The sequence below is a fragment of the Sus scrofa genome, chromosome 1, assembly GCF_000003025.6.
Source record: "Sus scrofa isolate TJ Tabasco breed Duroc chromosome 1, Sscrofa11.1, whole genome shotgun sequence".
Classification (NCBI taxonomy): Eukaryota; Metazoa; Chordata; class Mammalia; order Artiodactyla; family Suidae; genus Sus; species Sus scrofa.
The window spans coordinates 176,781,039-176,797,687 of NC_010443.5; the positions used below are offsets into that span (position 1 = coordinate 176,781,039).

The 16,649-nt window shown below is 35.4% G+C and overlaps 1 protein-coding gene across 7 annotated transcripts in view; it reads right to left on the reverse strand.

Moving 5' to 3' along the window:
- The window catches only part of MDGA2 (MAM domain containing glycosylphosphatidylinositol anchor 2), an 824,968-nt gene that overhangs the window by 10,994 nt on the left and 797,325 nt on the right, over positions 1-16,649 (reverse strand). For all 7 annotated transcript variants that reach the window (XM_021074087.1, XM_021074085.1, XM_021074091.1 and 4 more), the window contains one exon: positions 15,019-15,149. In XM_021074087.1, the coding sequence (XP_020929746.1) occupies positions 15,019-15,149 (131 nt within the window). The remainder of the gene's footprint in view (positions 1-15,018; positions 15,150-16,649) is intronic.

Sequence of the window (16,649 nt, forward strand, 5' to 3'; positions counted from 1 at the left end):
TATTATAATTTATAGATTCTAAAAGAATTATAAATGGCTTTTAGACTAAAACCTAGAGGGATACTTTTTCCTTTATACTGTTTTTGACTCTGAGGGAGATAATATAAATAAGATATAGAGATATTAAATTTAAATAATGTAGCTTGACCAAACTTTCAAGTGCTTTTAAAAGTAAATCTTTAGTTACGAATATCTTTCTCTCAAATATAGAAGTGATCAACTATAACAGTGCATTATAATATGATATAGCTCATCTTGCAAGATGTGCTCTGTATACAGTGAATAATATCTGAATTATTTTCACTCAGAGAAGAAATGCTTTCTAGTTTAATAGGTTAAATTATGTCATATTTTTATGAAGTGCCATCATGATTCTGATTACTATTACATTCCAAGCATAAGACTATGTTCTTTTCCTCTTCAATACTTCTGAATTGCATTTGGTATAATTGCCTTGAAGAAGGAATTAATGTCATCTAGATTCTTGGAGAGAAAATGCTGAAGTTTAGGGCTCCTGAAAGAGGACTTATGCAAAACTTGTACTTCACGTACAACCACATTAATCTTATTCAAAATTATTTCCTTTAACTGAAATGACAAGTTTAAAATTGTAATGTTTTCACAGTGTGTGCATGCAGTTCAGCAAGCTTAATATGCAAGAAATACTGCATGACAAAAAATTAATTCCTCTTGGGTAAATTCAAGTGGGAGTTTAAAAAATATTTGTATTTCTGTATTAGAATTATACTGCATAATTATTTTTATAATGATTTTTATTTTTTCCATTATAGCTGATTTAATGTGTTCTGTCAATTTTCTACTGCATGGCAAGGTGACCAAGTCACAAATATATGTCTACATATTTTTTCTCACATTATCATGCTCCATCACAAGTGACCAGCCATAGTTCCCAATGCTATACAGCAGGATCCCATTGCTTATCCAGCAAAACTGTTTCAAGTCAACTGACAGTTTCTTAAATTTATTATAATGCTTTAAAGCATATAGATATAGATACCAACATAAAGAGAGATAGGAAGTTCCCATCATGGCACAGCAGAAATGAATCAAACTAAAAACCATGAGGTTGAGGGTTCGATCCCTGGCCTCGCTCACTGGTTGAGGATCCAACATTGCCGTGAGCTGTGGTGTACATCGCAGACATGACTCAAATCTGGTGTTGCTGTGGTGTAGGCTGGGGGCTACAGCTCTGATTGGACCCTAGCCTTGGAACCACCATATGCTGTGGGTGTAGCCCTAAAAAAGACAAAAATACAAAAAAAAAAAAAAGAGAGAGAGAGATATGATGCTATTAAAGCTTATGTTCAGATGTAATTTCTCAGAAAGGAAGAGCAACATGCAGAACTAATGAGTAAAAGTAGATGGGGAGATGGAGAGTCAAACATTAAAACACACTTCTGATGATCTGACCTCAACATTAATGGTGCCTTCTGAAAATGTTTTTTTCCTGACAAGATACACTTTGCTTCTGATTGTTACTGCTGAAGCAAAGCCAAAGCCTTAGAATGCAGTCTGAAAACTGGCAGTGTACATCACTTGGAAAAACTTCAGGATATGAATAAATTTGAAAATAGCTTTTAACATTAATAATTTTACCTTTATTTCATTACTGGTTCAGCAAATAATTGAACTATCCTTCCCCCGCCACCCCACCTTACCTTCAAAGAGCAGAAAAACTCTCCTTAACCAGTACAGAAGAGATTTGAAGAGAGGTAACATAATAAACCAGGTGGGTAGCCTAAGCTTTTTCTCTGGGGAAACTATAAAAAATATTAATAATTTACTTCACAAGATTCTGCCAGTCCAACTTGCTGGATAAATGTCAGTTGTTTGTCAAAGCTTCTAATCTGAAATAATAACATGAGATTTTGGCTGTCGGCACAAGCAGAAAGAAATAGATTGCACTGTGAACTACAGTTAGAAAATGTTTTCAATTCTTACTTCTGGAGCCATCATCCTGTCTCTATAATTGCCCTGCAATTTGTCTTACAATTCCATGTATGTATCTACATGAGCATGCAAAGTCTACTAAGGAGGATAATAGTTTCCAGATAATTATTATTCTTAGGTAAACATGAGGCAGTATGATGTAATGAGATCACTATAATCTCTGTTCCAATTCCTATTTAATGTTAAGGATTTGTGTGATTGAAGAAAAACTGACTCAAAACTTGCTTCCATATCTTTGAGGTATGAGAAGAGAGCTCCAGAATTCTTTTCACCTATAACTAAGAAAATGTAAAGGCAGTCTGATAATATCGCTATACTTTTCCCCCAGAAAATGTCTGGCATGTACTATGAAAGAAGCATTAAGAGGGATAATTAAAAATTTTCCTTGGTGTAGGATATAAAATAGGACTGACATTCTAAGACTAATGTTATATTAGTTTTATTTTTTTTTAATTTTACCCTAATCCTTCCAAGTCCAGCAAAATATATTTTCATCACAAGCACTTATCATGCAAAATTAATATTAAAAACAGCCACAAAATAAATTTCAGTAGAGAAAACTTCTATTTGCCTGGAAAAGCACTACACAATAATTTTATTTTCAGCTAAGCAAACTAAATGGCCACATTTAGACAAAGGACTTTGAAAGTGGTTGTTTTTTTAAATGGTTTATAGATTAAACTAATTTAAAGGCATAGAACTCCAAATAAAACAAGATAAAATGTGTCAGTGTAACAGAGGCTCAAAATCACTTATATCATTTAAAACTATGACATAAGATATATCCTTTTACTTGAATTAAAGACATCCTAGGATGTCACAAATCTATGTTTGAATAATACTAAAACGTCTCACAACTTAATTTATATGGTGATGTATTCCATTCAGTTTCTGCCATGCTTTTCTGGTAGGCATCACATAACAGTGCAAGATTTTGAAAACCTTGATAGGTTATAAATGACTCTTGAGGAAAAAAAATACTTTGAAAAAGTTCAAAATAACAAGAAACTTGAAAAAAATAAAATTTATAAAAAATATGGGATAGAATTGTGCAGTTGGGTTTCCCTGAATAAGCAAGACTTATGAAGTAAAAGAAAGTCCTTATACAATGGAACTAGAAATATCTCAGAAAAAGGAATATAGAGACCCCACATAAAAATGTGATATTTGGGAGAGGGATCAAGATGGCAAAGGAGTAAGATGTTTGTAGGCGACTTAACTTCTCCCACAAACACATAAAAAAAATAAAAAGACCTATAGGTAGAAAGATGGGAACCAAAACATCTACTGAACACTGGCAGAAGACCTTAAAATTCCAAAAAGGGCAAGAAACCCTCCATATAATTGGTTAGAACAAAAGGAAAAAAAAGAAAAAAAAGAGAGAGAAGAGGGTGCAAAAAGGAATCAGCATTCCTGAGAGGGAGCTGTGAAAAAGGGAAGGAACTTGAACTCTGGAAGGCAACCTAATTAATGGGGAGATCAGCAGGGAGGTAGGGGAACCTCAAAGCTTCAGAAAAAAGCTCAGCAGTTGAATGGACGAGGGAAAAGCAGAGAGACAGCCACATAAACCATCCGTACCACCGCCTGGCACACAACAGCCTGAGACACTCGGTTGGCAGCTGGTCACTGAGAATCACACTTTTAAAGTTAATTACAGGGAGATGGCTAGGCTTGGCTATGTGGAGAGAGCCTGAGGGGCTAGGGAGTGGTACTCCACAAACTGGAGAGTGGAGCACTACAGGTGAGGGAGTGCAGGAGGAGGCCCAGGCCCACAGTAGAAGCAAGGTGTCATTGTTGGGGAGGGCAAGAGAAAGAGGGGTGGGACTACCATAGGAATATTTTTCTCTGTGCACATGTCAGCACAACTCTTGTGTGGGCTATGTGTGGTGGAGGCAAACTGCCACTTCCATCTCAGACTCCAGAGGTGGGCATGGCCTGCCACCACTTGGGGTCCATGTCAAGGCACCACCTGCAGCCCCAGTCACCTCAGGGGTTGCCACAGAGGATGGCACTGCAACTGAGCATGACATGTTGACCTCAATCCCCTGGGAATGCACAGGCCCTGGTGTTGCCACTGCCAAAGTCTCTGGGCAATGCCTATACCTCCCTGAGGGTCACTACCACTTCCCAGGTAGTTCCTGCAACCCGGAACAGCATGTAACATCTCCTCACAGGTCCTCAGCACTATCAAGGCCCCAGCAACCAGGCACTGGCTACTAGCCCTGCCCATTGCCTCTGTCTCCCTGGAAGTACATGCAGGCTATACACCAGCACATGTTCTATCAAGGGCATAACAACCTGTAAACACTGAGGAAAGAGACAGCAAGTATCTGAACCAAAAGCAACCCTGATACCAAAAATCAATATATATAGTAAGCCCTCACAAGCTAGACAGGGGTGCTCTAGAATGTAAGCAGTCCTCCTCCAAGACTATAGTAGACAGTTGTTTTCCCAAAACTCACAGAATAAGAACAATTTAAGCAAAATAAAGATGATCAGGAACCATACCCAACAGGAGAACTCCCCTGAAGGAACAGACAATGAACCAGACCTCTGCAGTCTAACAGACACTAAGTTAAAAAATGAGATTGTGAAAATACTGAAGAAATTAAGAGCAGATATAAACAGTAATGCAGGTTACTTTAGAAATGAACTAAAAACCATTAGGAAGAGCCAAGAAAAAACATCTGCAGAGATGCAAGCTTAGTTAAAGGTATTGAGATCACAATGAACAATGCAGAGGAATGGATAAAGTGACTTGGAAGACAGAATAATGGAAAACACCCAATCAGGACAGCAAACAGAAAGCCAAATGAAAAAACATGAAAGCAATATAAGAGATCTGTGGAATAATAAAAGCAGGCCAATCTATGCATACTGGGGGGGGGGAAGAAAAGGGAGTTGTACATATATTTGAGAAATTATGGCTGAAAACTTTCCAAATCTAAAGGAAACCTATCAATATATGAGCACAGAAGGTCCCAAACAGAACCACACCAAGACATATTATAATAAAAGTGGCAAAAGTTAAAGATAAGGAGATGATTCTAAAGGCAGCAAGAGAAAAAAGAATGAATTATAAAGGGAACCCCCCATAAGGCTCAGATGATTTCTCTACATAAACAGTATAGGCAAGATGAGAGTGGCAAGATATGTTCAAAGTTATAAAAGTGAAAAATTTGTAATCTAGAATACTCTACCAGCAAGATTATCATTTAAAATAGAAGAAATAAAGAATTTCTTCAACAAAAGAAAAAAATAATTTCTTCAACAAACAAAAAATAAAGGAGCATGGCAATACTAACACATTCTAAAAGAAATACTGAAAGGTCTTCTCTAAATAGGAAAGAAATAAGATATAGGATGGAGGAAATAACAACTGGGAAGTAATCACATCAGCCAGTACACATATGCAAAAGAAAAAAAAAACTATTTTTAAAAGTGATGATAAATAAACACATGGAACAGCAAAAAGATAAAAATGAAGATGTAAAAAAGGACATCAAAATCCTAAAAATGTGAGGCAAGAAAGTAATAAACTCTAGATTTTTTTTTTTTTTTTTTTTTTTTTTTTTTACAATGTGTTTGAACCTATGTGACTATCAGGCTAAAGCTAGCAGATATAGGAAGGGGTTAACAAACTTGAAAAATAGGGCAGCTGCAAATCAGAACCAAATAACAGATTCACAAGAACTAAAAAGAGAAGAGGACACAAACATACAAGAAAAGGAAACCAACCAAAAAAAGAATGGCACAAAGTAGAAACATAGAATCAACTGGAAAATAAGGTTTAAAATGGCAATACATACTTATCACTAATTACCTTAAATGTTAATGGACAAAATGGCCCAATCAAAAGACATCTAGTGGCAGACTGGGTGAAAAAAACAAGACCCTATAATCTAGTGCCTACAAGAGACTCACCTTAGGGGAAAAGACACATATAAATTGAAAGTGAGGGGATGGAAAAAGACATGGCAATGAAAGGAAAGTGGGAGTTGCAAAACTCATATCAGACAAAATAGACTTTAAAACAAAGGCCAGAGTTCCCGTCAGGGCTCAGTGGTAACAAAACCGACTAGTATCCATGAGGATGCGGGTTTGATCCCTGGCCTCACTCAGTGGGTTAAGGATCTGGCATTGCCATGAGCTGTGGTATAGGTCACAAGACATAGCTTGGATCTAACGTTGCTGTGGCTGTGACTGTAGTGTAGGCTAGCAGCTACAGCTCCTACTCAACAACTAGCATGTAAACTTCCAAATGCTGTGGTGTGGCCCTGGAAAGACAATCAATCAATCAATCAATCAATACAACAAAGGCCATAAAGAAAGAAAAAGAAGGACAGCATGTAATGATAAAACAATTCTTTCAAGAAAAGGATATTACAGTTGTCAATATATGCCCCTAATACACAAATACAACAAAGACTAACAGACATAAAAAGAGAAACTGATGGGAATACAATAATAGTAGGAGACTTTAACACACCACTCACATAAATGGACAGGTTCTCTAGACAGAAAATCCATAAGGCAACAGAGATCCTAATAGATTGACACAATAGAAAAGTTAGACTTCATTGATATTTTCAGGGCATTATATCCAAAAATAAAAAAGAATATATATTCTTTTAAAGTGCACGCTGAACATTCTCAAGGACTGGCCACATACTGGGGCACAAAACTAACATCAACAAATTTAAGAGTATAGAAGTTACTTCAAGCATCTTTTCTGACCACAATGACATGAAACTAGAAATGGACCACAAGAAATGAAATAAAAAAACCGACTACATGGAGACAAAACAACATGCTAATAAAGAACCACTGGATCAATACGGAAATCAAAAGGGAAATTAAAAAATACTTTGAGACAAATGATAATGAAAAAACAAATATTCAAAATCTATTGGATGCCACAAAAGCAGTTCTTGGAAGTTCATAGCAATACAGGCCTTCCTCAGAAAAGAAGAAAAATCTCCAATCAACAATTTAACCTAGCACCTAAAGGATTTATAAAAAGAAGAATAAACAAAACCTAAAGTCAGAAGAAGGAAAGAAATCATAAAAGATCAGAGACGAAACCAATAAAAAAGATTCAAAAAACAATAGAAAAATCAATAAAACCAAGAGCTGGTTCTTTGATAGGTTAAACTAAATTGACAAACCTATAGCCAGACTCACCAAGAAGAAGAGAGAGAAAACCCAATAAACAAAATAAACAGAAAGGGAGAAATCTCAACAGATACTGCAGGACTACAAAAAAACAAAAGAAAATACTATGAACAATGATATGTCAACAAATTTGAAAAACCTAGAAGAAATGGAGAACTTTCTAGAGACATACAGCCCACCAAAACTGAATCAAGAAGAAATAGACCATTTGAAAAGACTGAACATTAGATATGGAATTGAATATATCATAAAAACACACCCTACAAACAAAAGTCCAAATGGTTTCACAGGCAAATTCTATGAAACATATAAAGAATTTATACCCATGCTTCTCAAACTTTTCCAGACTACTGAAGAGGAAGGAACACTCCCAAAGACATTATATGAAGCCATCATCACCCTAATACCAAAAGAAGATAAAGATACTATCAAAAAAAAAATTGGAGGCCAGTATCTTTGGTGAATATAAATGGAAAAATTCCCAACAAAAATTTAGCCAGATGCTAAAGAAAACAAAAAGACAATTCACAGAATGGGAGAAAATAGTTTCAAATGATCCAACTGAAAAGGGCTTAATCTCTAATATATAGAAGCAATTTATACAACTCAACAGCAAAAAAGCCAACCATCCAGTGGAAAAATGGGCAAAAGACCTGAATAGACAGTTCTCCAAAGAAGATATATAGTTGGCCATGAAGCACATGAAAAAATGCTCAACATCCCTGATTATTAGAGAAATGCAAATCAAAACTACCATAAGATACCACCTCACACTAGTCAGAATGGCCGTCTTTAATAAGTCCACAAATAACAAATGCTGGAGAGGGTATGGAGAAAAGGGAACCCTCCTGCACTGTTGGTGGGAATGTAAGCTGGTACAACCACTTTGGAGAACAGTATGGAGGTACCTTAGAAACCTATACATAGAACTACCATATGACCCAGCAATCCCACTCTTGGGCATATATCCAGACAAAGCTTTCCTTCAAAAAGACACATGCACCCATATGTTCATTGCAGCACTATTCACAATAGCCAAGACATGGAAACAATCCAAATGTCCATCAACAGATGATTGGATTAGGAATACTACTCAACCATAAAAAAGAACAAAATAATGCCATTTGGAGCCACCTGGATGGAACTAGAGACTCTCATACTAAGTGAATAAGTCAGAAACAGAAAGGCAAATACCATATGATATCACTTATATCTGGAATCTAAGTTAAGACACAAAGGAACCTTTCCACAGAAAAGAAACTCATGAACTTGGAGAATAGACTTGTGGTTGCCAAGGCAGAGTGGGAGGGAATGGGATGGACTGGGAACTTGGGGATAATAGATGCAAATTCTTGACTTTGGAATGGATAAGCAGTGAGGTCCTGCTGTGTAGCACTGGGAACTATATCTAGTCACTTATGAAGGAGCATGATATTGTGAGAAAAAAGTATCCATACATGTATGTATAGCTGGGTCATCTTGCTGTACAGTAGAGATTTGACAGAACACTGTAAACCAGCTATAATGAAAAAAATAGAAATCATTATATAAAAATAAAAATTTAATGGTCAATAACTACATGATCATCTCAATAGATGCAGAAAAATATTTGACAAAATCCAACATCCATTCATGATAAAAACTTTTACTAAAGTGGGTACAGAGATAACATATCTTAACATAATAAAAACCATTTATGACAAACCCAGTGTAATACTCAATTGAGAAAAGCTGAAATCCTTCCTGCTAAAATCTGGAACAAGACAAGGATGCCCACTCTCACCACATTTATTCAACATATTGCAAGTCCTAGCCACAGCAATCTGACAAACAAAAGAAATAAAAATTATCCAAATCAGAGGAGAATAGATAAAATTGTCACTTTTTGCAGATGACATGAGACCATATATAGAAAACCCTAATGACTCCACACAAAAACTAACTGAACTGATCAATGACTTCAGCAAAGGAGCAGGATACAAGATTAACATTAAGAAATCAGTTGCATTTCTGTATGTTAACAATGAAATATTAGAAAAGTAATATAAAAGTAGAATACCTTTCAAAAATCACACCCCAAAAAATCAAATACCTGAAAAATCCTGATCAAGGAGATGAAAGTCTTATATGGTAAGAACTATAAAACATTAATCAAGGAAATTAAAGTGGATTCAAAAAAATGAAAAGATATTCCATGCTCCTGGATTGGAAAAATTAATATCATTAAAATGGCCATACTACCTAAAGCAATCTACAGATTTAATGTGATCATTATCAAGTTACCCACTATATTTTCACAGAACAAGAACAAACAATCCTAAAATTTATGTGGAACCATAAAATACCCAGGATTGCCAAAGCAATCCCGAGAGAAAACAAACAAACAAACAAAACAAGCAGGAGGCATAAATCTCCTTCATATAATATTACAAAGCTAAAGTAATCAAGACAGTGTGGTACTGGTACAAAAACAGACACATGAATCAATGGGACAGAACAGAGAGCCCATAAATAAACCCAGACACATACGGTTGATTAATTTGTGACAAAGGAAACCAGATTACAAAATGGGAAAAAGTGTTTTTAACAAGTAGTGCTGCAAATACTATGCAGCTGCATGTAAATCAGTGAAACTGGAAGACATCATCACACCATGCACAAAAATATACAAAAAATGGTTTAAAGACTTAAACATAAGACTCCTAGAAGAGAACATAGGCAAAACATTCTCTGACATCAACTGTACAAACGTTTTCTTAGGTCAGTCTCCTAATGCAATAAAAATCAAAACAAAAATAAACCAATAGGGCCTAATCAAACTTAACAAGCTTTTTCACAGCAAAGGAAACTATTTCTCCCCATAGAGAAAATAGTTGCAAACAATACAACCCACAAGGACTTAATCTCCAAAATACACAAACAACTCATACAACTCAACAATAAAAAAACAAACAACCCAATTGAAAAGTGGGCAGAGGCCCTAAATAGACATCTATCCAAAGAAGACATACAGATGGCCAACAGGCACATGAAAAAAATGTTCAACATCACTAATTATTAGAAAAATGCAAATCAAAAGTACAATGAGGTACCACCTCACACTGGTCAGAAAGGCCATTACTAATAAGTCTACAAATAACAAATGCTGGAGAGGGTGTGGAGAAAAGGGAACCATCCTACACTGTTGGTGGGAATGTAAATTGGTACACTCACTATGGAGAACAGTATGGAAGTTCCTCATAAAACTGAATATAGAATTACCATATAATCCAGCAATCTCATTCTTGGGCACATTACCTGGACAAAACTCTCATTCAAAAAGATACATGCACCCCTATGTGCATTGCTGCACTATTCACAAAAGGCAAAACATGGAATAAACCTAAATGTCCAATGACAGATGAATAGATTAAGAAGATGTGGTACATATACACCATGGAATACTACTCAGCCATAAAAAAGAACAAAATAATGCCATTTGCAGCAACATGGATGGAACTAGAGATTCTCCTACTAAGTGAATTAAGTCAGAAAGAGAAAGATGAATACCATATGATATCACTTATAATGTGGAATCTAAAACATAGCACAGATGAACCTATATACAAAAACAGAAAGAGTTACAGACATGGAGAGTAGACTTGTGGTAGCCAAGGGGGATTGGGAGGAAGTAGGATGGACTGGGAGTTTGGGATTAGTAGATGCAAATTCTTACATTTAAAATGATTAAGCAATGAGGCCCTGATGTATACCACAGGGAACTATATCCAATAACTTGTGACAGAACATGATAGAAGATAATATGAGAACACAAATGTGTGTGTATCTATATATACATCTATATATAGATACATACACATGTATATATACATATAAATTGGTCACTGCTGTACAGCAGAATTTGACAGAACACTATGAGTCAACTATAATAAAAAATTTAAAAAATAACATTTAGTATTAGAAAAATATGATTTTTATTTATCTTTTTTTACCGGTAATTTTTTCTAATTTTTAACTTTTTTTTCTTTTTAGGACTGCCCCTTGGCATATAGAGGTTCATAGCCTAGGGGTCGAATCAGAGCTGTAGCTGCCAGCCTATGCCACAGCCATAGCAACATTAGATCTGAGCCAGGTCTGCGACCTACACTATAGCTAATGGCAACACCAGATCCCTAACCCACTGAGAAAGGCCATGGATTGAACCCATATCTTCATGGATTCTAGCTGAGTTCTTAACCCTCTCAGCCACAGTGGGAACTCCTACTGGCAATTAAATAGCTTGCGAATGCACGGATTCGAAATCTTCATTTTTTGATTGGCTTTCAGTCAAGAGTAACAGAATTTATCCTCTCATCTGAAACAACCAAATAGCTGGAAAAAATGTATGAAACAATGGTATTCAGGACATTAGAAAACAGGTAACAGGGAACAGTGAATCTTATAATTGAAATCAAATGAGATGAGCCCTACAACCACCCTAGATAGAATTTATTGGCATAGTGCAAGCAGATCACAGGCAGAGCCTAGTAGAAAATCTGGGTTGAAGAGATGGAGCTCAGCATCCAAAGGGTCCAAGGCAGCTAGAATATGCAGGGGAGAATACCAGTAAGGAATGAATTGCAGAGAAAGAGACATCTGCGGAGGGTTCCCCATATGTATTCAACAGAGTCCTGATCAGGATACCAATATGAGGAAACTACCCAAGACCTGGGAAGGTACCAGAAGGATATATTTAAAGTCAGCACCCAGTTCACCAGGACCTGAAAAACCTCATAATTTGTGGGGCATTGGGTAAAGCACTTGGAAGCCTCTTGTCTCTGTATGGAGAAGTAATTAGGTTTGTACCAAACACTGTTTTAGTCTCACTTAACAAATCTTAAAAGCAAGAACAAAAATCATCAAACCATTTTCAAGTGACTGAACTACATCCAAAAAAACATGCTCAGAATAAAACAAAGAAATATCCAGCAACCATCAAGGTACAATTTACAATGTCTGACCCACAATCAGACCACCAGACATGTAAAGAAGCAAGAAAATAATGACTTGCAATGAGAAGAAAATATCAGTCACTCAATCAAAAGCAACCAAGAACTGGCACTGAGGATACCATTAGCAGACAATGACATTAGACATTTATTATAAATGTATTTCATATATTCAAAACATTAACTTAAAACATGAAAGTTACTTTGTAAAAAGACACAAATTGAACTTAAGGAGATGTAAAGTATAATGGCTGAGATGAAAAATACACTGAATAGGATTAAAAGCGGATTAAACAGTGCAAAAGAAATGATTAGTGAATGGAAGCCAGTCGGGAATTCTATTAATTCTGAACAGTGAAATAATTTTAGTTAAGGTGGTGGTTTTCCCAATTTCCTTAACACCTTGTGCAAATTTCTCGAGCAGACATTCTCTGTAATGACCAGTCTACTAGACTTGACCTTCTTTCCACTTTGTGAATCACTATCTTTAAAATCTATGGGCCCCAAACTTCCCTGGATCTCCTTCCTTATTACTAAAAAATACTACTTAGGATCAAGCTCCTCTTCCATAGTTTATATATATACCTTTCCTTGGAAACATCAACCACTCCCACAGTTTTAGGTAGCACATATAAGCTAATTCACAAATATGTCTGTCCCCAGAGCTTCAGAAAAATAGACAACTTTCTGCACATCTTTAAAAGAATATTCTACAAGCATTTAATATTAACATGTCCACAATAGAAATAACCATATTCATCCCTGAAGCTAGTCTCTTTTTCCTCTTTTTTGTTACTTAAGGGAATGGGGGTGGTAACAGGCATTACTCAAGATTCCCTAGTTAGAAGCTTTGTACTCTTTCATGGCTACTTCCCAAATTTCTAACATAAAAAATATTCTGCTGGTTTATAGATATACCTAAATATATCTTAAAATCACCTTCTTTTCTTTATACCGCTTCCCTAGTTGGTCCCTTCAGTGTCTTTTATGTGGATTTTACAACAGGGTTCTAACTAATTTGCTGGCCCAATTTTACCTCCTTACATCAGTCTTCATACAACAAACAACCTGAGGGAATGTACCATGCCATCCCCCGAGTGCAATATTTCAATGACTCCCTATGTGGTTAAGTTGCTGAACCTCATCTCACAGCTGTCTCCACTTTATTTTGGTAGACCAAATTTCAGATAAACGTCTTTATCTTTCTCTGTTAAATCCTGAAATGTATGAACTCCACGTTTTTGTTTACTCTCAACTCCGCAGCAATATTAATACGGGCCTTTTTTCTGCTTTGCAATCTTCCTCTTCAGTTCAGACTTTACCCCATACAACAACAGACCTTCCTCGACTCTCCTCCATTCTTTTTTGGCTAGTGAGGTGTGCTCATAGAAACTTGGGCATGTTTCTATTACTGCAGTTATTACAGTGTGTGAGGTATGGATTTAGATGTGTATTCCCATCAGCTGAGGTAAACAGTCATTATTAAATCTTCATGCTTAGCAGTGTGACTGGCACACAATAGTAGCTCAATGAATATTTATTGAACTGTTGCCTGTGACAATAAATGATTGTCCTGAAGGTACTCAATAAATATTTACTAAAGTAATGTATATGGTAATAAAGGATTATTCTAAAGGAAATGTTAATATAACTATTCTCTTATATACTTATTGTCTATGTGGGTTACTTGATAATTTTGTGTTGGTGAGCCAATGACATAGGAAGCAAAAATATGAATAGAATATCAACTTTTTAGAAAGAAGGGCTCTAATTGCCTACATAGGTATGTATATTTTAATATTAAGATTACTTTTATCATAACGCTTTGGATTTCTGTCTTCCTAGTTTAATTTGTTTTAATAATATGGTGTCATAGGTTTAACATTCACTATTTTATTCTCCTTCATAGAAACAACATAATTTCTAGGTTCTGTGATTTGAATTACTTTTATGTGTTTGTAGATAATCAGCTAGGCTTACTCTACTTTTCTTTACCACAGTGACTTTTCTCTGTATGCACTCTGATTATCCTGGTTAGCTTTAGAAGTGCAATTTCTAAATCAAAGTCATTAGAATTTTATAGATTAGATCACAAGAAAAGAGCATTTCAACAATTAAAAATTGGCATAATGGGAGCTCTATGAATTTCCATATGCTTACTAAATGCCATAAAATGCAGTGAAGAAATCCTCAGTAGTAAAAAACATTAAGTATATAAAATACATATATAAAGTTATTAAAAATCACTAAAGCTACATTATCTTCTCCCATAAAATAGTTTCATGAAAAATTGTCTTTAGCCATGATGATCAATGCTATAATTGTTAAAATATCTATTATATATTTGCAGCTAATTCTCTTAATCATACCCAAACTTTACTTCTTTTCTATATAAAAACAAATAAAAAAACTTATTTAAAGTTCTTTGACTTTGATAAAGTAGTAAATTACTAAAATTACATTACCTCAAAGAGACACATTTTGCTAAAATGTACAAAATTCCATCCAGTAAAATTCAAACAGATTGAGAACTGATTATCCAGCTTCCATTATTATAAGAATCTATGTTGCTTGTCTTCAAGAAACAAAATATACATGTGATTTTTATAGAAATGGATTACATTTTCTCCAAGCAAATTATGTTAATTTGGATAGACCACTATTCAAACGTATTACTTGGTAGATGTTAATTAATAGAAGAAAAAGGCATTTTCTCTGTATAAAACAGCTTTTAAAACTAAATAAAAACTTAATCACGTGATTTTTGTGATGCTCATATCACAAAATTTTTGCATATTCTTATTCCAGTTTTGCTCAAGTTCTGCCTTTACCATTATGCTCAGGTGCAACAATCTATCCACAGACATGCCTGTCCTTTCCTTACCTGAAATGATGTAATTGGATATATATTAACATGTGCCTCATTCCATCGTTGCCCTTTATTCCCACTTGAAGACCACAATGGATTCTCTATTGTTGTCTGTCCTTTCAAACGTAGATAAACATTTAAAACACCTAAAAATAACAATGAAATTTTATTTTGTATATTTATTTTGACTTATTTTTTTTTATCCTTGACCAAACACTTGTAAATTTTTAAAAATGAAATTTCACAGAACACTCTAATGCCTCCTCTTCTCTTCCTGTCTCATTTTGACTCTTGCTTTTAGGACAGTTGGCATGTATGGCAAGTCTCCAGAGATGGTCATATCCTAATCCCTAGAACCTGTGAATGTTCTATAGCTAGAGATTTTGCAAAAGTGACTGTAAGTAATCTAGGTGGGTCCTCTAAATGTAATCACATATCTTTATTACATGGAGGCATAAGGAGATTTGATACAGGAGAGAAGGTCATGGGAAAGGCAGAGAAGATGCTGCATTGCTGGTTTTGAAGGTGGAAGAAGGAGCCACAAGCTGAATACAGGCAACCTCTGGAAGTAGGAAAAGGCAAGGAAACAACTTCTCCCCTCGCTCATTCAGAAGGAAGCAGCCCTGCTGACATCTTGATTTTAGTCCCATTATTCTCATTCTGAATTTCTGTCCTTCAGAACTTTAAGATAATAAATGTGTGGGTTCTTTTGTTTGTTTGTTTTTGTCTTTTTAGGGCTGCACCTGCACCATATGGAGGTTCCCAGGCTAGGGGTCTAATCGGAACTATAGATGCTGGCGAACACCACAGCCACAGCAACACCACATCCGAGCCGCATCTGCGACCTACACCACAGCTCACGGCAACGGCGGATCCTTAACCCACTGAGCGAGGCCAGGGATTGAACCCACAACCTCATGGTTCCTAGTTGGATTCGTTTTTTGCTGCGCCATGATGGGAACTCCTAAATGTGTGTTGTTTTAAGCCACAAAGTGGTAATTTTTGTTACGGTGGCAGCAGAAAACTAATAGAGCATGTAATTATGCACTGTCTTGCTCAAAGCCTGATTCAAATTGTATTTTATTAGCCCTGAGCATCTCATTTTCAGTTTAGTTTTCATCCAAATCTCATTTTTTTCTAGAAGAATTATTTGAAGAGAAAATGAAAATAGCTTTTGTCTCATGATTTGATATATATCAACAGTTTCATGTCTGACACACAGTGCTTCAGTAATGGTGATAATAACACAATACACTACATTGAAGACCTACTCCAGATAAGAATTCAGTCCTTTCAACAGTCCCATGATGTATTTAATATTATTATCCCTATGTTGTAGATAAGAAAACTTAAGAGTAATTCAGTAATTTGCTCTATGCCATATTAAGAAAATAGCAGAGGAAGAATTTGAACCCAGTAAGTTTTAAAATCTGTTATCTTCATGCTATGCAATCAATATTTAGATACATTTAAAACAAATAAACTGTATTGAGGTATAATTTATATGAAATAAAATTCTCTCATTTTAAATGTACAAGTTAATAACATTTGATGGATATATATTACAGTGTAATCATCAACTCAGTCAAAATATAGAACATTTCCGTTTCTCGAGGAAGCTCCCTCAGTTTACTTTGCAGTTAATC